Source organism: Lycium ferocissimum, chromosome 7 (genome assembly GCF_029784015.1).
Source record: "Lycium ferocissimum isolate CSIRO_LF1 chromosome 7, AGI_CSIRO_Lferr_CH_V1, whole genome shotgun sequence".
In the NCBI taxonomy this organism is placed as follows: domain Eukaryota; kingdom Viridiplantae; phylum Streptophyta; class Magnoliopsida; order Solanales; family Solanaceae; genus Lycium; species Lycium ferocissimum.
In genome coordinates, this window is record NC_081348.1 from 56745318 (window position 1) to 56766649 (window position 21332).

A 21332-nucleotide genomic window follows, 5' to 3' on the forward strand; every position below is an offset into this window, starting at 1 on the left:
TGGGGGTTAAAACCATGTGTTTTTGGCCCATTTTTTTTTTATAGTGAACTAAAAAAAAAAAAAAGTATACGAGAATTCCAATCCAATCCATCGAAATTAATCAACTAACTAATGAGAAACAAAATCTTTTATAAACTTGCACATAGCTTGAAATAATAAAACAAAAACTATGTGAACATAAGTTTACTCCAGAGCGGCTGTGCTCTATTAGTTTTTGGTCAAGTAATTATCAATAAAGCTTTAGATAGCGGTCACGTAGGATCTGTTTTAAATTTTGTTTTGGTTCAAAATAAATCCTAACCTCATTTCCTAACACTGCTTAGAGTTTTGTCCTTTAACGAGGAAAAAGAGCACTTGATGCAACAAAGAAGGGAACGGACAATTATTTATCAAGTCCAACAACGAATATATTATTTCACCAGCTTTGTTAAACTTGATTCGTCTTTGTTTGGTTGAACTAAAGAAGTAGCATCCCAAGCAGTAAACAAATAGTTAGTTAAGATAAAGAATTCATTTAAACTTTGAGTCTAAAATTAGATTTGGTATTCAAACTTAAGATACAAGGGTCCGAAGTTTCAGACTGCTAAGTTAAATTTTCAGAAAAAAGTTTGAAACTTTACACACGGAATTTGCAACATTAGGCGTGTATGTATGAAATTGATTCCGGGGTAATTAGTCCCTAACTTCATATGAAAATGTGTGACTTTAAACGCGGAATTTTACAATTTCGTTTGAAGTGGCTAAACTTATCCAAAAATTGACAATTTGTGCAGTCCACACACACACAACTCCAACAAACAAAATATGGCCTAAGGACAAACCATGATAAGCCAATTTATTAAAATCTGAATAAATTTTTGAGAGGATCGAATCAAAAACTTTTGGAAAGAACAATTAAAGTATATTTCTGTTCAAAAACACGTTGGATTAATCTTTAAACACTCTAATTTTTATTCATTACTCCATCATAAAGTTTGGTACAATGCTGCTAAATATGGTGTCTTTAATATGCTTTATATATAAACATTCCCATGGTCCATCATATAGGAATGCAGGTCGATTTAGAAAGCAATGGGAATTTTTCTCAAGGGAAAAAGTTAACGTCTATCAGTAGCAAGTAATGTACAAGAATCAAATGTGTGGTACAAGCACAAGAATATTATTTGACCTTGTTAGGTACGCATATTATTTACGTAAAATGACAAAGAAAATAGCAATTGCTGATGGTAGAGTAGTAACTTTGCCAAAAAAACACAGTACATCAAGCTAAAAGATTTGCTTAAATTTTCAGCAATACCTTCAAGAAGCTTATAATAATATTCTTTTCATTCCCATTTTTTATGTTACTGTCCATACTTTGCATTCGCGTGTTTTTGGAGTGGAATTTATTATTTTAAGAATTTAAATTATATATACTGATAATAAAAGTTTCTTACACTATCAGATAGTTGAACCTGCAAATTAGTTATCATTTAGCCAGTTACCAATGATTAACATACATATTTAATTATAATTAAATAAATTTTAGACCGTCAGTGTATAAAATTTAAATTTGTATGTTAATTGTCCAAGTTGAAAATTCTTTCCTGTGATTTACCCTCGCATAACAATTTTAGCTACTAGGCTAACCCTTAAGTGATATCTTGAAGTTATGATTGTTAATCAAATCGTGATTAGTTGAAAAATCTTGAGTCCTCCTTTAATTTCTCAATTCGTTGGGCTAAATTCATCATTTATTGCATAAAAGGTGAAGCACAAATGAAATTCTTGTAGAGTCTGTAACATTAATCTTAAGAGATGTGTTGTTTTTATAGCAAAAGAATATAATATGTTTCATCTAGGGTGTGTTTGCTATGAAAGAAAATATTTCTTGGAGAATATTCTCCGCAATAAATTTTTGATAAGAAACTTTATCTCACTATATATCAAACGCTTGCTCTGTTAAAGAGTTGTTTCAAACGTACCATGGGAGAAAAACATGAGCGAAAAATGGTACGTATTGTTTTCTTTTAATATAAAAATACTTTAGATTTAATTACCAAAAAATAATTTCTGAATAGTAGTAATAGTTTCGTTGGTACTTCCAATCACACTCTAGTTATTTTTGACAAGTTCGAGAAGTCACATGCATTAAAGTCAACGGATTTTTAATGTTAAACTCCCCAGAAACAATGGGCAAATTTACCAAAGATTGTATTTTGTGCAAAGGCGTTGCGCAACCTTAGCCTATTTCTACTGCAAACAAAATACTAACAATTGACAAGTATTAAGTACTCCATTTAGTGTGAAAAATATTCACAAAAATCAGTTTAATATATTTTTGTTGGTTAACCATAATACTAATATTTTCCCTTTTGTTTCATAATGGTTACATGCATTATTAAGCAAGTACCTATTCCACGAGTCCAAGAATTTCCCCATAGAAGAATTCAATGATGTGAAAATGCTAAAAAGAAATGCACACGTATTAGAGAAGTAGTTTGTTTTTATTCAATCATTTTGGTGGAATCAAATTAAGGAAGGATATGTGGAGCAATTACTTGACAATCTTAAAAGAATAAATAAGCAGAGAAATTAGAAAATTCAAAGTCTGGTACCCCACTTTTTACCTCTTCTAAACGTTGTCTTATTGTCAATTTCGTTCTACTTAAAGAATCTCTGAACAAAAGAATAATTTTCAAATCACACGCAAGATGGTGGTAAATAGAGGACTCTTGACTCTTCAGTGGCAATAATACAGTCAAACTTGGGTAAATCAAATGGCATTTCAACCAACCCAATCTAAGGTGGCTATTTGGAAAATGGTCTTAGGTAATTCACATAAAGTGAAGAGTCAAAATCACTATTAGAGAAAACATATATCCACACCCCATATAAGCATGTATCAAAACAAAACGCAACTATATAGTGATTGTACTAGAGTATTTAATCTCAGTATAAAATACTATGGTATAAGGAAAATAATCACCATTATAACTAATGCAAAATTTGATTGATGATATTAAATATTTTTTTTGTATTAAATTATATGAAAATCTATATACTACTATTGTATGCAAAATAGGATACTAAAATTCAAAAATTAAACAATTTAAAGACAAACTACCCTTTTAAAGTAAGCAAATTTTATATCAATCCCTTCATTTTTCATCATTGTAAAAACAATTATTATATTACTCCATAATTTTTGCATAATTAATATATGAATTACACGACCCTAAGTGAATGATACATCTATTTTACATACATTTTATATTTAATTGTGATTTATTAGTAATATGTATACTTATCATTTAACTACAGAGATGATTATCATTTGGGGGAAGATTTTTTTGAGACCAATGAGAAACAGTAAAAGTAAAAGTAAAAGTCGCTGAAACAAGTGTTTGTACTGTAGGATTATCTGCCCGAACAAATATCTGACTCCCAGCCCGGTGTCGGGTTCTGTTTAGACCCGGTCACCTGCCCTCCCCGTTTCGGGCAGCTCCAAACTTCAACACGAGAAAGTGATAAAAATAGTTTGAGAATAGGTTCAAAATAATCCCTTAAAAAGTATATATTGAACAGTTTTGGTCCCTCAATTTGTCAAAAGTTTAACACTTTTAGGGCTCGTTTGGTTGGGAAACAACTTATTCCGGGATGACTAATCCCGAGATTAGTTATTCTACCCTTAAGGTGGGATAAAATAAGGCTACAATCCCGAGATTTGTTATTTCAAATTTTTATTACAACCAAACATGGGATAAGGATGCACTAAAATTTTATTCCGGGACTATTTTTACTTATCCTTCACACCAAACGACCCCTTAGTTCCCATCAAATATTTACCAAAATCTATTTGTTAGATTTGACTGAACAGTAAACATAAACACCAAGAAAATTCCATCAAATTATAAAATATTCAATACAAAAAATTACACTAAACACAAAAGATATAAAAATAGCAAAAATTATACCTCAAACCGAACTCTAGAAATAAGTAAAATAAATAAATAATAGAAACTCCAAAAATTGTACATGTAAATGTGAAAAGATATAAAGATAGTGGAAATTATACCTCAAACCAGACTCTAGAAATGAATAAAAGATAACAATAACTACAAAAATTGTACTTGTAAATGCGAGTTCCTGCTATTTTTTGTTTCGATCAAATCTGACAAATAAAATTTCAAAAATATTTAACGGAGATTAAACGTGTTAAACTTTTACCAAAACTTAAAGGACCAAAACTAATCAATGCATACTTAAGGGACTACTTTTGTCATTCTCTCACTTCAACACACACACCCCCTCTCTTCTTCCTTCCTTCCAAGGCTTCATAAATATGTAAACTCTGACACTTACCCATTGTTACCACCACCACTCTCACACGGTGGTGCAAAAGAGTAGCCTCTCTTAAAGGAGAAGAGTAAAATGGGTCAAAATTTGAGCTGTGGAACAAGTGATGAACATGGGTTATTTAGTGCAGTTCAGTGTGGGGATGTGGAGACATTACAGTTTGTTTTAGAAAAAAACCCATCTTTAATTCATCATTCTACTGTATATGATCGACAATCTCCTCTTCATATTGCTGCTGCTAATGGCCAGATCGAGGTGTGTGGGTGTGGTTCTTGAAAATGTTCTTTTTTCCTTTTTTTTTTTTTTTTAAATTTGGTGTTTATACTAGTTTCTGATTAATGGGGTTCTTTAAAATGTGCTGTTTTTCTTGCCATTTTTTTTAAAAAAAAATTGGTGTTTAAGTAGTTTCTGATTAATGGGGTTCTTGAAAATGTTTAAAAATTGTAGTTTCTGATTAATGGGGTTCTTGAAAATGTTCTGTTTTTATGGTTTTTGAAAAGAAATTTGGTGTTTACATTAGTTTCTGATTAATGGGGTTCTTGAAAATGTTATGTTTTTCAGTTTCTTTTTGAAATTTGGTGTTTACAATAGAATCTGATTCATGGGTTTTAATTGATTTTTTTTTTCAGGTTGTGTGTATGCTCTTAAATCAATCTGTCAACCCGGATTTGTTGAATCGCTATAAACAGGTACAATTTTTGCATATTTAGCCAATTTGAGTTTCTAAATGATAAAAGCTTAAAAATATTGGATTTTTAACTTCTTTTTTTTGTTTGTTGATTTTTGGTGATTTTAGACTCCATTGATGTTAGCAGCAATGCATGGGAAGATCTCTTGTGTTGAAAAGCTTATTGAAGCAGGAGCTAATGTATGATTTAAAAGTCTCTTTGTATTTCAAATTGGCCTTTGTGTTTTCTTGCAAATGCTTATTTAGTCAATTGGGATTTCTTTAAATTTCAGATTTTGAAGTTTGATTCGCTTAATGGAAGGACATGTTTGCATTATGCTGCATATTATGGCCACTTTGAATCTCTTAAAGCAATTCTATCCACAGCTCGCACATCACATGTTGCAGCATCTTGGTAAGCAAATTCACTAGTTGTTTAGTCTCTTGTAGAGTTGATTTCTCAGATGGTCACTCAACTAATAGTTACTATCTCAGAAAGTCACCTTTCTTCTTGATTCTAATTTCCTTAAACAAAGAAAGCGACTTTCTGGTTATTAACTAAACTATTAGTTGAGTGACCATTTGAGAAATCTAACTTGACTCTTGTGTGTATGTTGATGATGGTTATTTTAATCTAATCGACTGAATTGTGAATTGTGCAGGGGATATGCCCGTTTTGTGAATGTTAGAGATGGAAAAGGAGCAACACCTTTGCACTTAGCAGCCCGTCAAAGACGGCCTGAATGTGTTCACATTTTACTCGACAATGGCGCTTTGGTTTGCGCTTCAACCGGTGGATATGGGTAATTTTTCTATCAACAAATTCATTTCTTGATAAGGTGTTGGATACACTTAATGGTGTGAGGCCTTTTGGGGAAAGCCCTGTGGCCAATATCGCACCATGTTAAGAATATCTTTGGACTGTTTTAGCCAATATCATCTTCTTTGAATTAGCTTGGATTTGATAGGATCTTATACTTATGAAGTTGTGCTATCCCTTTTTTGAAAAAATTACAGATTTCCTGGTAGTACACCACTTCATTTGGCTGCAAGAGGTGGTTCTCTTGATTGCATCCGCGAATTGTTGGCCTGGGGAGCAGATCGACTACATAGAGATGCCTCCGGGTATGTGTTTTTTGGGATTTTTACATAGACAGTGGTCTGATTCACTGTTTAGTTTTCCTAGCTGTATACATAGATTATACACATTATATACATAAATTAAACATATATTACATCCTCCGACTATTTTTAGTTTAAGCTGTTGGGTAGCGGCTATTTAAGTTAATTCTTTTTTTTTTTTTTAAATTGAATGTTATTGCTTATAAAAATTATAGTTAATCTAAGTTCTTCCTGAATAATTCTGTGTCTAGTCCTCATCTAGTCATCATGGTTGCAGGAGAATACCATACATGGTTGCTTTAAGGTACCACCACGGTGCATGTGCGGCTTTGTTGAATCCTTCGTCAGCAGAGCCACTTGTGTGGCCATCGCCGTTGAAGTTCATCAGTCAGCTAAATGATGAGGCGAAAGCTTTACTAGAACGTGCCTTAATGGAAGCTAATAAGGAGAGGGAAAAGAATATCCTAAAGGGGACGGATTACTGTCTGTCTTCCCCGGCCCAATCTGATGCAGGGATAGATGACAACATCTCTGAGGTAATACATCACCAACTTTACCAGATAACATATAAACTACTATTGAAATATATCTGTCTCTGCTTATAAAGAACTATTAGACATGGAACCTAAATGACGTTTGCGTGGAATAGATGTGAGGTGTAAGATATTTTAGGTCCAAAGATATTTAAGGTTAATAGAGTATAATACCTATTCCAAAAGGCTACCAAGACTCGATTTTTAACTTCACGATCGAGATATTCCTACTACAGTCAAACCTTTCTATAAAATCATCATTTGGTCCAATATTTTTTGGCTACTCTAGCGAAATGCTGTTATAGTGAAAATATAATATAATAATTATAACATGAAAGATCGGTTCCACAGAAAATATGGTTGTTATAGTGAAATGTTATAGTGGATAAATGTTACAGAGAGGTCTGGAGGTCTGACTGTAATAGTTCTCTTGTTAATCTACCATTTCAAGTTGACGATTTGTCAGTGTCTCACTTGGGATTATCTAATGCAGGTCAGTGATACGGAAGTATGTTGTATATGTTTTGATCAATTATGCACGATTGAGGTCCAGGACTGTGGGCACCAGATGTGTGCACATTGTGTGCTAGCCTTATGCTGCCATAACAAGCCAAATCCGACCACGACTAGTCCACCAGAACCCGTGTGCCCGTTCTGCAGAAGCAACATTGTACAGTTAAATGTTATCAAGGTCACAACGGATGACGAAACAGACCGTGATCTCCACTCTTCAAAGCTTCGAAAGTCCAGGAAATCACGAAACTTCAGCGAGGGCAGCAGTAGTTTTAAGGGGTTATCAGCAGTAAGTTCTTTCGGAAAAATGACTGGCCGTGGCTCGGGTAGGATTGCTGCTGATAACGAATGGATTGACAAGCCATTAAGCCTCGATTGATAGCAAAGTTTCCGACTTGGTGGGGTCATGCTTCTCAAATGGTATATATAGATAGATCTTTCTCTTTCCCTATGTTTTGTAGATTTGGGAAATAAGCAAAGTTAAAATGATTTGCAGGATTGGGTAGATGAGTACTATATTATTTTGTGTGGGTCACAAAAAAAGAGCATTGCTGTAAAATCTTGTTTACTTGTTCTTGAAAAAAGGGTGGTGGTTCTTATTAGGGCCTATTAGTAGTAGTCACTTTGGAATAGATAAAATTCTTTGCAATTTTACCCCCTTTTTTTCTTTTGTGTTTTACCTTATTGGGTGAAAACACAACATTCTTCCATTGTCTCCCACCATGGTGAAGATTACAGTATGATGAAAAAGCATCGGGAAAGAGTCAAAATGAAAGCAAGTGATGAGGAAAGAAGACCCCACCTTACCCTATCTCTTTCTTTAAATTAAAGCAGCGTCAAGGTGTGAAATGAGCTACTGTATTGTTGTTTATGAGGAATAAAGGTGTGAAATGAACTACATTTGTATTCAATTATTTTATTGAGAAGATTGTATTGTATAATAATATATGATAAGTTGCAACTTGCAAGGACGAAAAGCCTTTTTTCTTGCTGGTCAAAGTGATCATGTGAATCCACTGCCTCTTGGTTTAAATAATTTCTGCACTACCATCCTGGTATGTTCAAATATGTACAAACACTGTCCCAATTCCAAGTAAGATTGAGATCTTGTTATATGAATTCTCACTGTTAAAGGCTGTATTGATCAATCCAATATTATAAACAATTAGTTTTTCTACTATAAGTTCTCTGCATTTTCATATAATTCTTTATTGAGACTAAAAGAATTTAAGCAAACAATGGACCTAAAATATACATAATTACATGACAAACTAATTCCTTTTTAGGCTCCTTTTGCATGGATTTTAAGAGATAGTAGGTCTTTAGAAATAATTTCCTTTTGTACCTCGTCAAGCGATTCTCTCACATTTTATTGCGTTGTTTGCCCCTTTAGTCAAATGTAGTTTTCTTAATCTTGTATGATCACACAAGTTGCTTAGCATACAAATTCTTGTTATAATCATTTTATGGATATGTTTGGATTTTAGCGGCACAACATTCACTTTCATATACAAAATTGGTCTTACAATCGTTCAATTAAAATTATATTTTTACCTTGGCAAATATCCGTCAATCGCATTATCCCCAATAATATTTATCAATTTCAACTATGCTTTCTAATATGTGTGATCACATTATGGAGAAACAATTCCCACTTGTAACCCGGATAATATGTGTGATCACATTATGGAGAAATAATTCCCACTTGTAACCCGGATTTTTTCCCACCACATTAATAAAATTATCATCTTATCAAAGAGATATTTAGACATTAATTTAGATAAGAACAGCCAATATGGAGCCCATCAAACTGTGATTTACTGTGATGATGCCATGTGGAGTTTGATTATATTAAGATTGGGTGGGGTTTGTGGGGGCAGTGAGAATAAGTATTTGTGGGCTAGGTGTAGATGTAACAATGTTTGGTAAAGAAAGGGCACCTAACAGGAAGAGGGTCCCAATTTAGTTAAGCTTTCTTCTTGTGTATAGGGAGGAATTGGTTGATTATTGAAAATGAAATCAAATCACCGATTGTGTATTTGAACTTTGGAACTTGACTTTCATATTTCCATAGTAACGTTTCTAAGAATATAACCAAATTGCAGATATATTTAGTCAAGATGAGTCATAAGACCAACCTAAATCGTTTATTGGTAGTATTTAAGGATGTAATCTAGTGGTTAATGAGGTAAAAAAAAACCACGAGGATCTCATCTTCAAGTTTCGACAAAAGCAAAATTACTAAATGATTTCTTTTCATATGTTTAATATTTGACGAGCGAATTACTTATTATTTATGTTAACGACAGGTAACAAATTTTTTTAAGAAATAATTATATGCACAAATTAACCTGAACATTACCTTCGTGAAAAAAGAAGTCTTCTTGTTCCTTTTATTTTAACAAGGAGCGTTGTGCTATTGACTTTGTTGTTTGGTCTGCCGCAGCCTGCAAGAAAGCCTGGACAATAATATCGTAAAAGTTACAAATATTCTAAATAATGTAGTAGTTGTTGTTCATCCTATGATACGTTGATACATGTTCTAACTTAAAAATCACCACTAAACGAGCTCAACTCTCCGTTTCAAAGAGATAGGCCAATGTCCAAATTGTTTCAATTTGAATGGCAACTCACATATTTGACTTTTCATACCGTCATGATAATTTGTTTTCAATTGAGTCCTTCTCTCAACTATATATAAAATAAAAAGAATTGGTCAAAGTAGTCATATAATAGGTGGAACTTTCTTTTGGTTTCCCTCTGGTGTTACGGTATTTATTAGGGGTATACTTTTGGTAAATTCCCTCTGGTTTGGTTTGACTTGGTTTGGTGTTAAAAAAAAATGACCATAATTGGTTTATATTTGGTTTAATATCAAACCGAACCAAACCTAATTTACGTGTATTCGATTTTAAAAATATTTTATACATAAGAATATTTATTTGTAATGTAATTTGTAAATATTTCTTAAATTTTTCATAGCTTTTTGTCTTTTATCATATTATTTTAAGCTTGAACTTAGAATTTGAATCTGCGATAAGTTTTATATCCCATATATGTTAATAACTCAAATAAGTTTTAAATCAATAACCAACTCAACACTAATCTAACAAAATAAATTCAATTCTAACACTTATTATATGTTGGATATCTATTCTTTAGTTTTGCATAATTGGTTTAGAGCATAAAATACATAGCTCAATTTTTCTTTGTCATGTAATTAATACTTATTAGCCGTACTTATTTTATCATAACTTAATATTTAGATTAAAGTCATTTTCTTTATGGCTTATTAATTAGCAATACTTATTTCAACCGATTTTATTATTTTTTGTTGAATATTTTAATACGATGTCATCACCCATCTCACATTTTGTGTTATTTTTCAATTTTAAACCTGATACGCATGTCATAGTTGTATCTTAAATGAGGAATTTTCAAAGAAATATTTAAAGTAAAAGTCATATGTTTTGTGTGAAGACTTTTTTGGAAAAAAACCCGAAAAACCCGAAAAAACCGCATAACCCGAGAAAATCAAGTTGAAAAAACCCGACTATTGGTTTGGTTTGGTTTATAAATTTAAAAACCTCCTCGACGCAATTGATTTGTTTGGTATTTGAAAAATTAACCAATCAAGGGATAATATTGGAGTCGACTTTAGATTTGTATAAAAAATTTATTCCCTCATAAAGACGACTTATCAAACCCAAAATAAATCCAATTAAAGATGAATGATGTTACTGACAATTTACCACAAACATCCTTTCATAATAGTTGAAACTTTTGAACCTATGTTGCAAGTATTTGCTGTCATCTACCTTCAAAGTTTTAAAACTTAAAAAAGGGATAATTGTACTTTTAATCCCTCATTAATAAATTTTTATGTTAGTGCTTGTGGACTTTGAATTAATTAAAAAATGCGTGTTTAATCCTTTTACATAAAAAATATATTATATTTAAATAATTTTTTAAATTATATAACCCTCAAATACAGAGTACAATGTAGATTCTACATAACTCATGGGCAATGAAATGATTTGACAACCAATAATTCATTTAATTTATGAAGATCAACCAGTTGAGCAATTAAAATTACACACTGCAACTAATTAAAAATTAATACTTAACTAAATATAACAAGAACCAGCATCATAATTTTGTGGACATTTCAAGAACAAAAAAACTTAAATTTCCCAACTCAAAACGAATTTGAAATTGTAGAGGTAATCATAACAACCAAGCATATGGGACAAATACTAATCTAATTATCCGGGCCGGGCTTTTAGGCTTTTCAATTTTAAATTGATACGCATGTCATGTTGTAATAATAAACTAATAAATGAGTAAAGATATTTTCTGAAAGTTCCAATCCCATCAAAACGGTTGAAAATTCACATGAAATTTTGTAATTAAAAAGACGTACAATATACGACAAGAAAAATGACCAAGAAAATAAACCTTTACACTCCTGACCTAATTAATTATACTTAAAAATCTAGGGCAAACACCTGAGTTGCATCTCTTAAGTGTCTCCTTAGTCACAAATTTGATACTGGTGACTAATCAAATTTTAAGAGCCACACAAGTGATAAAATGTCAAAAAAAATAAAAATAAATTAAGAGAGTCACAAATTTGATAGTGGTGACTAATCAAATTTTAAGAGCCACACAAATGATAAAATGTCAAAAAAATAAATAAATTAAGAGAGCCCTCAGATTGAAATGTCCAAGTTGACAATATAAAAGTCCTATTCAGAATAGTTGATTTTTCTTTTTGGCTTGGTTCATCTTTTTTTTTTGGTCAACTTTTTCATTTTTATTCATCTTCAACCAAAAGGTTCATTTGATAACCAATTGTTAAGTCTTTCTGACAAAATGTTCTCAAAATTCGTCCATGGATAATAGTTGTTTTTTATATAGAAAAAGTTAAAAAGAACATTTTGGACAAATAATCGAAAAAAGCACCGTGCGATAAAAGTTTGGATGTCCAAATGAAAATATCATCTCATAATAAAAATGTCATATTCGTTTTTTCAGAATCTTCCCATTCCTTACTACTCGCGAGCTAATAAAATTTCAAATTAATTCTGAATTTTTTTAAACAAATGAAAGATCATCTCTTTCCTCTTCACAAGACAATTAATTGGAAGAAAACCTCATTACATGTATTGAAAGATCAATATAATGAGATTCACAGAGATTTTGGAGAAAGAAGATCAGTAGCGGTTTTGTGACAGGCTCCCTTAGATCTTATCCCAGTGATAGTGGTTCTTTTCAAACTTATATTATCTTCAAATAGTATTATTATTTTCGAGGAATGCCTCGTAGACTTATATACTCAGACATTAGTTCGAGGCTCATGACTTGCTAGTGAATTTAATTTTAGCTTTAAAATATTTTAGCGTTGATTTACTGTTCACCTTTCAAATTATTAAATTTGAAGACTTTATCAGTGGCTAATTGAATATTATGTTTTGCTCAGATCTTCAGGTAGGTAATTCAAGATTTACTCGACAAATAGTACAGGTTGGGTGTCAACCACATCCCACACTAATTTGGCGGCGTGACATTCAAAGCATCGATTCTCATCTTTCCAATTATACCACCTTCATTTTGTGACATTTGCTAACACCTTAATCTGTTTATAAGGGTCATAATTAACCCAGATAAAGATTTAACATTTTTGGGGCGTTCCAAAGTATATACTCTTATATTTAATGGTGAAAAAGAAAATAGAGAAACAAAAAAAAAAGGATGAGGGTTAAAAAGGGCAAATAAAATTAAAGTTTGGTGGCGATGTTTCACATAAGTAAATCATTAATGTTGGATTTTTAAACAAATTTTCCATTAAAGGAAAGAGCAATTTGCCCTACTTGGGATTAGAGTACTTAGAAAACAAAAAAACTTTCCAAGTGGACAGTTTGGTACTGGAATTGGTGAAATAACTTATTCGAATTCAAATGTCTCTTTATTTGCAAAAGAGAAGGGAATGTATCATGATAATAGAACCACATTTAGACCTTTAAATTCTGTTCTAATGATTCCGACAGGGCAATTCTCTATATTATGTTGTCCAAATTGTGACTTTTCTTTACATTATTGCTATAATTTAGTGTCAGATAGAGAATCTTATCACAAATTAAGGCTAGGAATATCTACTTATACACGCCTATTTAAATTTACTTTGATAGATAATATTAAAATGTTGACTTTTGTGTTAACAGTGATATGATCATTGTCTGAAGATACGTAGAAAAAGATTGTTGCATTATCTTATTCATTAGCGTAGCCTGACTAATGATGCAATCCCTCGTTACAAGGGCACTAAATGATGCCATCCCTCGTTACTTGCATATCTAGAGTACACCCTTAATATAGTTTATGGTATGACATTTCAATGTCTAATTATTTCTAAAATGGTACTTACCTATTTTCAAAATAAAGAATAACAATTTCGAGTTAATATAGTTTATATATGGTACGATATTTCAAAATTTTGAAAGCCAATTGAAAGTTTAATTAAATAATGTTTCAATTTCATGCAATGGATGACTGAGGTATTGTTTTCTTACCCCATCATATTACGACAAATAGATGAAATTTAATCGTTCAGGTAAAATATTATTGGGTATTTTATGTAACTTTTTTCAATTTTGAGGAAAACGTATAATAGTCCGTTGTTTTTGACATTTTGAACATTCACTCAATGACCAGAATATTTTTTACCGTTGATTTACATTTAAGGGGTTCACTGTTCCATTTAAAATGTGAAGGATGCATTATATCCCGACCATTAATTCATTCTAAAATTTATGCAAACTAAAGTGAGGACCCTACTTTCTATAGTGTACTCCCTCCGGTCCATAATATGTGGCCTTTGATCTGACAAACCAGAAAATACTATAGAACTATTTCTCATGTGGCTTACTTTTAAAATTTATGCAAACTAAAAAAATATGTATTTTTACTGAATTACGCTTAATTAAATAGTACACATTTAATATGGTTTTTTGATTATATAAAACTCATTAATCTAAATAAGGATAAATTGAAAGAAATAATTAATACCTTTTTGATTTTGTAAAAGGAAAAAGGCCAAAATATCACTTATTATAGCCAGGAGGGAGTAAGATTTAATTATCAGTAGATCCTTTCTTTCCATCCTCCACTCTTGAAGTAAAGTAAACAAAAAAATGACTTGGATCTTATTTTACCAAATAACCATAAGTCTTGTAAGGTTTGGAAGAATTTCTCTATTTCTGAAGTAAAATACAGCAACTTCATATAATCGGTCACTTAATCTTATATTAATACCTCAATGAATACACTGATCACGAGTACCCATATCTTTCACAAGATGTTATATGTCAATGAATGTATCTTTCATGAAACAATATAATGTGCTTACAATTGATATAAAATAACATTTTCTATATTTTAAAAAAAAAAGATACATAGGTTTATTAAACCACTAATCAACATTTAAATTGTTGTGAAATTTTTAAAGAACCATATACGTACAACACTTCATCCATCAAAACTAGGAAGTAACAAGACAGGTAGAAATTATACTCTTGATTTATATGGTTTTGAATGTTTACTTGTAGCTCTATCAAGAAGCGGCAAAGAGGGTGAGGAAAATGGAACAGCCTCTTCATAAATATAATGAATGACAAAATCCAGAGAAATTAGGATTGAGCAATCTCGGATGTCGACTCGTGATCCAACACAGACTTTCAAAACGTAGCAAGCCCATTAAGCTCGACGTGCCAAGGTTTGGTTCCGTCCAACATGGTAAGGCAACATTTTTGAGAGCTCTAAAAGTATGCCTGCAACATAGGTGGATAAGATATAATGTGAGGCAGATGTACGTAGCAAGCCCATTAAGCTCATAGCGTAGTAGGCGGTTTGTTCAATCATCCACACATTGATTTAAAAAAAAAAAAAAATAATACTTCTTGCATTTTTTTAAAAATTTCGTACGATATTCGGAGCCCATTTCAAATACGAAAAGTAAAATTTAAAGGCCTTAATTTAAAAAGAAGGGCCTAGACCTACTAAGAAGTAAACTAATCCTTACCAACAGTTTCTGCAACATGTCTCTTTAATTGAAGAAAACAAGGAATAATCAAAAGAAGTTGACCATCGTGATCAATCAGAACTGCTATTAACTCTCCTTGACGATCAAGTAAATCACAAGGAGGTCCAAAAATATGCTGCTTTAGTCCTCGAATCAAGAAAACCAAATTAGAAACAAGAATCAGGTAATACACAGAGTTGTACCAAAGCCTCAAGTTGTACCAAAGCCTCAAACTCTATAAGATATCATCCACACATGCATGGAAACAAAAGTGGAGCACCTTGTCCATGTGCATCCTGATCTAACTCTCTGTTGGCCCTCTGTCTATTTTCAATATCATCAGAACCTGATGACCATGGACTCAACTGAGGTGGAGCAATTTGGCCATTGGCAAACAATGAATTCTGGTCTCTATTAGGCAATGCCATAGCAAATTCATCAGGTCCATATATCAAAGGACTATGGTGGTGGCTTCTTCTATTATGTTCATTAGCAGCTCTTCTTTCAACTGCAAGAAAATGACCAAGTGATGGAGCATTACTGTCACTGTTCCTTATCATCATTACATTCTTAGCATCTGTGCTGTTTCTTGGACACAAAGAGAAACACCATGCTGTTGTTTTAGACCTGTAGTTGTTTCTTTGGACCTCTGTCATTACACCATTTGGTCTAATTCCCCTTGTTGATCTTCTTGAGAGATTAATTATGCTGTTAATACCAATAAGACTTCCAAGTGTTGTGCTCCTATCATGGAAAAAAGACCCTGTGGACTGCAAATTCCAAACACATTTAATACCTTTTTGGACCGCTCTAAAAAATAATAGACGATAAATGTATATGAATGTATATTAAGTAAGAATATACATATAATATAGATATTCGTATACACAGATATACATATAATATACGTGTCATAGACATAATCAATGTATATGTTTTGTATATTGGCAGTCCCTGTAATTAATTTTGGCTGATGGGCCAAAAATGAAGAAAGCCCCTTTTTAAAATAATTTAGAAATTTCAAGTAGCCATAATTGGAGATTAAGTAATTTTCTATAAATGATTATTTTCAATCTAGTGTACTTGAGATTTTGACAAAAGTGCCTGTGGAGCTACTCCTGGTTTTGGAGCCAGCAGGTTCTGAATCAGCAGCACATACACTCTTAATAAGGGGCGTCATCCGACATTACTCTGTAAAAGGCTTTCTTATATACGTAAATATTATTTTTGTTAGAAACAATACATATATATGCAACAGGCCGACACAAGTTTCAAAAGTCTTCAACTCTTTTTCAAACTACGTGCCGATTCAAATCTTACTACATAAATTGGAACAGAGGGAGTACAAAGAAAATACCCAATTTGGTATAGAACGTAACGCCTCAAAACCACCGGTCTCACACTCAATCTCATTTATAAGTCGAATTGTGACTATGGACCGACATCACTAGCATACGCCACCGTGCTGAATAAACTCAAAAGATTGGTTTATGTGTCTTCAATTAATTAGTCTAGAAATAAACCAGGTCTAATGAGTGTTATGACACAATGAAAGTTGTTAAATTTCATTTAGCACTGCTGCAACATTAAGGTTTATTTGGATTGAAACAAATACAAGCAGAACAATTAAAGAAGGACCATTGAAGAACCTAGGACAAGAAGATGATTTAAAGTTGAAACATGTTACACAGACCTGATAATTGTGGTTCAAATGTCAATGTACTAAAGGGACATAAGTGACAGCTTTAAATTAACGTTATGGTCCCAACTTACATTGATCATAGTGTGACATTGACAGCACTCACAAAAATACTTCACAGGATACATGCATGAAACTATTACTAATAAAGTTTGAAAAATATCCAGGTGCATCATATGATTTGGAGGCTAAACCAAGTACTACAATTTAATAAATAACAAGTCTTGATGTGTCTTTTTCTTTCACATCTTGTTCAATCTACTTTTGATTCTAACTCGTTTTAATAAAGTTAAATTAAACTACTTCAATTTATTACATTCTTTTTCACATTTTCACCTATTCTTTCATCATTATCCCAAATATACAATATCACATAATACTCTTAACTCAAACTTTATTTTTACTAGTCTCAGTTATAAATAAACAAGTTTTGCATACAAATCAAATATGGAACTACTCATGAATATAATGGTAATAAGGAATGTTTGTACATCTTAGCAAAAACTTAAAACAAAATTATTGGAATATCAGTAAAGGTAAAGCAAGACATATGCTGCTGTAGCTTTTTGACCAATTATTAACATTTTATAGCGCAATTGGCAAGGAGAATCTAACTTATTTACCCAATCACAGTGAATAATTTGATCCTACCTATAGTAGGTAATTAACCTATCTTATTTTTCATGTTACTAATCTCACTTTTTTATGGACAGCAAGTTAACAATTACTCCCTCCGTCTCATAATAAGTGTCACCTTAGTAAAAAAGAAACTATCCCATAATAAGTGTCACCTTAGGAAACCAAGACATAAATTGGCTAGTTTTTTCTAATTTACCCTTAGACAAAAAGACAAGTTAAAGTAACATCTAAGTGATGATTGGAAAAGTCACATGGTAACTTGGTATTGTTGGATTCCAATGTCAAAAGGTTTACTACTTATGCATGCTTTAATCAAGAGGAAAGGTAATTTATTTTTATTACATAGGGGCAATTTGGTAAACTTCACATAACATTATTGATTTCTTAATAAGCGTGTTTTTCGCTAATTAAGGTGACACTTATTATGGAACGGAGGGAGCATCTTGTACATAACCTAATAGCATAACAATTCTTTTACATTATCAATATATACAGTCAAACCTCTTTATAACGGCGTCGTTTGTCTTAATATTATTTGGCTAACATTATCAATATATACAGTCAAACCTCTTTATAACGGCGTCGTTTGTCTTAATATTATTTGGCTAATATAGCGAGATGCTATTATAGAGAACATATAATATGAAGTCAGTTCCAAATAAAACTTGGCTACTATAGTGAAACGTTGCTATGGAATCCAACGACTGTTGTAGAGAAGTCCAACTGAAGTTAGACTAACAGAAATCGCCACGTCAAATTTTGGGGGAGGAAAAGAAAAACAGTTATGGAATAGAATGTACCTCAGTGTCCAAATCTGAGGAAGAATCTGTGGAGGAAGTAAGAGAGTCACTAAGTGAAGTGTTGAATGAAGTTGATCCATCTCTGCTTCTATTACCCAAACCTATTCTCAAATTTAATGGCTGCAATCCCAAAGGCCATCCTTCTTCCTGCTCCATCAAATCAATCGACAATCCAAAATATTAAAAAACAGTAGTAAGATTTCCATCTATAAGTTCAAGAATCAGACCAAAAAGCCAAAGGACAATATTCTACAATGTGATGAAGGGACTAGACTATAGTCTCTCTTCAAATTCTAAGCAAGAAAACACAACCCCATATGGTTAAATTCCAAAACAATAACAATGGGACAAAAAAAGAATACCTGTTGCGCCATGACCAAAAATTAGCACTGTTGCATATAGCCTTTGGGTTTTAACTGATATTTGACAAAGATTGAAATTTTATCACTCCTCAAGTGAAATGACAATAAGGGTCACCTTAAATTAATCTCTTTATTAACCTGAGATATCAGACAAAAGAATGAAAGTTTTAGCAGTCATTTCAAGAAGAAGAAGAGGAACAAAGATGATAAGCAAAAAAATGGCTTTGCTATTTCTAGTCTAGTTAGAATAAGAACAAGTAGGATGTAGTCAAAAGAATGGTTTTTAATTTTCTTGGTTTGCTTTTTTATTGTGTTGATGGTGAATATAGGGACATAGAATAATTATAATGTGTCGATAAAGGTGATAAAGCAAACCAACAAAAAGACCGTAAACTGATGAAGAGGTTGTCCTTTTTAGAATTGGAAGTAGCAAATGCTATGACATTTGCCTTTCCTCAAAGTAGCTAAAGTTTTCAAGACTTAGACTGTCATTGTCAGATGACCCCATTTTCTTTTCCTTTTTTTCTTTTCGGCAGTTGAGCCCGTAGAATTAACAATTCATATAGTAGTAGAGATGCTTTGCTTTGTATAGGAATTATTTTTTTATTTAATTTATAAACAATAAACAGGTAACTTTTTTATATTTAATGTGTTTTAATATACGGAAAAGGATTAAAAAAATCCTAACGTATGGCACTACTAAATAATCACTATTCTCCCACTGAAATATGTTCCGTGATTATTTCCTACTGAATGTCTATTTAAAAAATCAAATAAGTAGTTTTTTCACACTAAAAAAATTAAGAAGTTTCTCGTAGCTTCAATTTAACCTCGTTTCCACTCACGCGTTTTCCCAAGAGATTGCTCACGTGAATGAAGTGAGAAAATCGTGTTATAGCACAAATTTTCCACTAAATGTCTGTGAGAAAAACTTTTATTTCTAATAGTGTGGAAAATGACTTACTAATACCCTCGAGCAAATAACTTATATGCTCACCCAACTATTACAAATTATTCATTAAAGTCATTTATGTTTATTTTGCATCAATAAAGTCACTTAAGTTGTACTAGTTTATTCACAAAGTCAATATAACCAAAAAAAAAAAAAAAAAGGGTTAGTTACATAAACCTTCCCTCAAATTTGGTTTCGTAATACTCAATTTTGGTGTCGTAATACTTACTTCCTTTGTGATTTATGATATTATTATACTTACTCAATTTTGGTGTCGTAATACTTACTTCCTTTGTGATTTATGATATTATTATACTTACCTTTTTTTGTGACATTTTTTTAAAACTAATTATAACTAATACAAAAGATTGTAATTCAACTATTTCTGTCCTTTATGATATATATTTTAATTTGGTTTAATCAATTTTATAAGCATTTTTTTTCAAGAAAAAATCATTTCCATTACCATTAATTGATGTTCACCATTTCATTTTACATGTCTAATATTTAGCTCAAGAAACTTATGGTGTGAAAATTAAAGATATTGGAACGGTGTGGACCTGAAAATCTTGAAGCTATCGTCATAAAATGAATAGACACAATTTTTTTCACTTGTTTCGACCTTCTTACTTATGATGAAGAGTATTTACAATAAATAGATACTAAATTTTCCTTTGCGAGTGAATACAACTTCAGATATAATTTTAGAATTGTAGGCTAAACTTATCAAGGTCATCAGCTTTAGCTATAGATAAAGGAGGTAACAACCATTTGCTAAATTGTCTAAATCGCTATACATTTTGACATGGATATGCAACCCAATATTAGTTGGAGTTAGTTAATGAAAAGTTGTCTTCCTGATAATTAAGGTAGTATTATTTATAGATACTTTCTCTAATCACCGGATTATTTGTCTTTGTTGGAACATATGGAAGCAAAAGGAAGTTAATTATACTATCAAGACATTGTCAAATGAGCCTAAGAAAATCATCAGTGAATTTTGAGGTACTTTTAACAGCGCTCATTATTGGAGGAAACAACTATAATAATGTATATATCTATTTGTGGTTTACTTTAAAAAGGATGAGAAAGATAAGTGGCGAACAATGGGCTGGTGTGTTTAAATTTTAAATTAAGTAATACATGTCGCGAATTAGAATCAGGTTTAGATCAGTTAGTTTGAGGGCATTTTTGAGATAAATACAAATGTTGAAAGTATTTTTAGACCAAATTAAAAATCGAAAGAGGATATTTGTGAGGCATTTACCATATGTTAGGGTTATTTTTTTTTTTACCCTTTTCCGTGTATTTAATATATTATATGAGGTTGCTAATTTTATATATTTTCAGGTACTAACTTATTCATTATGAGCACCTATAGTTATCTTTAGGTAACATTATAGTTAAAAATTATTGTATACTCTCTATGTTTTAAGGTTAAACTCAGTTATTTCTTCTTTTTGATTACTACTTCAGGTTCACTTGGTTTAATTTGACAATATTTTGTTACTAGCCCATTCTGAAAAAAATTTACACATTCCTATGTTTTCTTAATGAGAAGTTTTTATAGTCAACAAATTTTATGACATGTTTAATACCAAATTTCAAAAGTTTATAGCCTCACAAA

The 21332-nt window shown here is 31.6% G+C and overlaps 2 protein-coding genes across 3 annotated transcripts; one reads left to right on the top strand and one right to left on the bottom strand.

The window, feature by feature from the left end:
* The first annotated feature begins 4396 nt into the window (after positions 1–4396).
* Positions 4397–8150, top strand: LOC132065734 (putative E3 ubiquitin-protein ligase XBAT31). Of its 2 annotated transcripts, XM_059459256.1 has the most exons (8): positions 4397–4593; positions 4968–5027; positions 5135–5206; positions 5299–5420; positions 5668–5808; positions 6023–6130; positions 6405–6663; positions 7154–8150. In XM_059459256.1, the coding sequence occupies exons 1-8, from the start codon at positions 4414–4416 to the stop codon at positions 7550–7552; spliced, it is 1341 nt and encodes a 446-aa protein (XP_059315239.1). In that variant the 5' UTR covers positions 4397–4413; the 3' UTR covers positions 7553–8150. The 2 variants fall into 2 exon arrangements, with proteins under 2 accessions (XP_059315239.1, XP_059315240.1); XM_059459257.1 differs by lacking the exon at positions 5135–5206.
* Positions 8151–15301: 7151 nt separating this feature from the next.
* On the bottom strand, positions 15302–19201 carry LOC132065735 (uncharacterized protein At3g17950-like). Its single transcript, XM_059459258.1, has 3 exons — positions 18754–19201; positions 18392–18538; positions 15302–16023 (listed from the first exon to the last, which is right to left on the bottom strand). The coding sequence occupies exons 1-3, from the start codon at positions 18763–18765 to the stop codon at positions 15499–15501; spliced, it is 684 nt and encodes a 227-aa protein (XP_059315241.1). The 5' UTR covers positions 18766–19201; the 3' UTR covers positions 15302–15498.
* Positions 19202–21332: the final 2131 nt, after the last annotated feature.

Excerpts from the sequence above, each read along its gene's own strand:
- LOC132065734 (XM_059459256.1), top strand. The coding sequence starts at position 4,414 with ATGGGTCAAAATTTGAGCTGTGGAACAAGTGATGAACATGGGTTATTT. Across the intron at positions 5,421-5,667 it reads TCACATGTTGCAGCATCTTG|GGGATATGCCCGTTTTGTGA; the intron begins GTAAGCAAATTC and ends TGAATTGTGCAG. Across the intron at positions 6,664-7,153 it reads TAGATGACAACATCTCTGAG|GTCAGTGATACGGAAGTATG; the intron begins GTAATACATCAC and ends TATCTAATGCAG.
- LOC132065735 (XM_059459258.1), bottom strand. Across the intron at positions 16,024-18,391 it reads CCTCAGATTTGGACACTGAG|TCCACAGGGTCTTTTTTCCA; the intron begins GTACATTCTATT and ends TGGAATTTGCAG.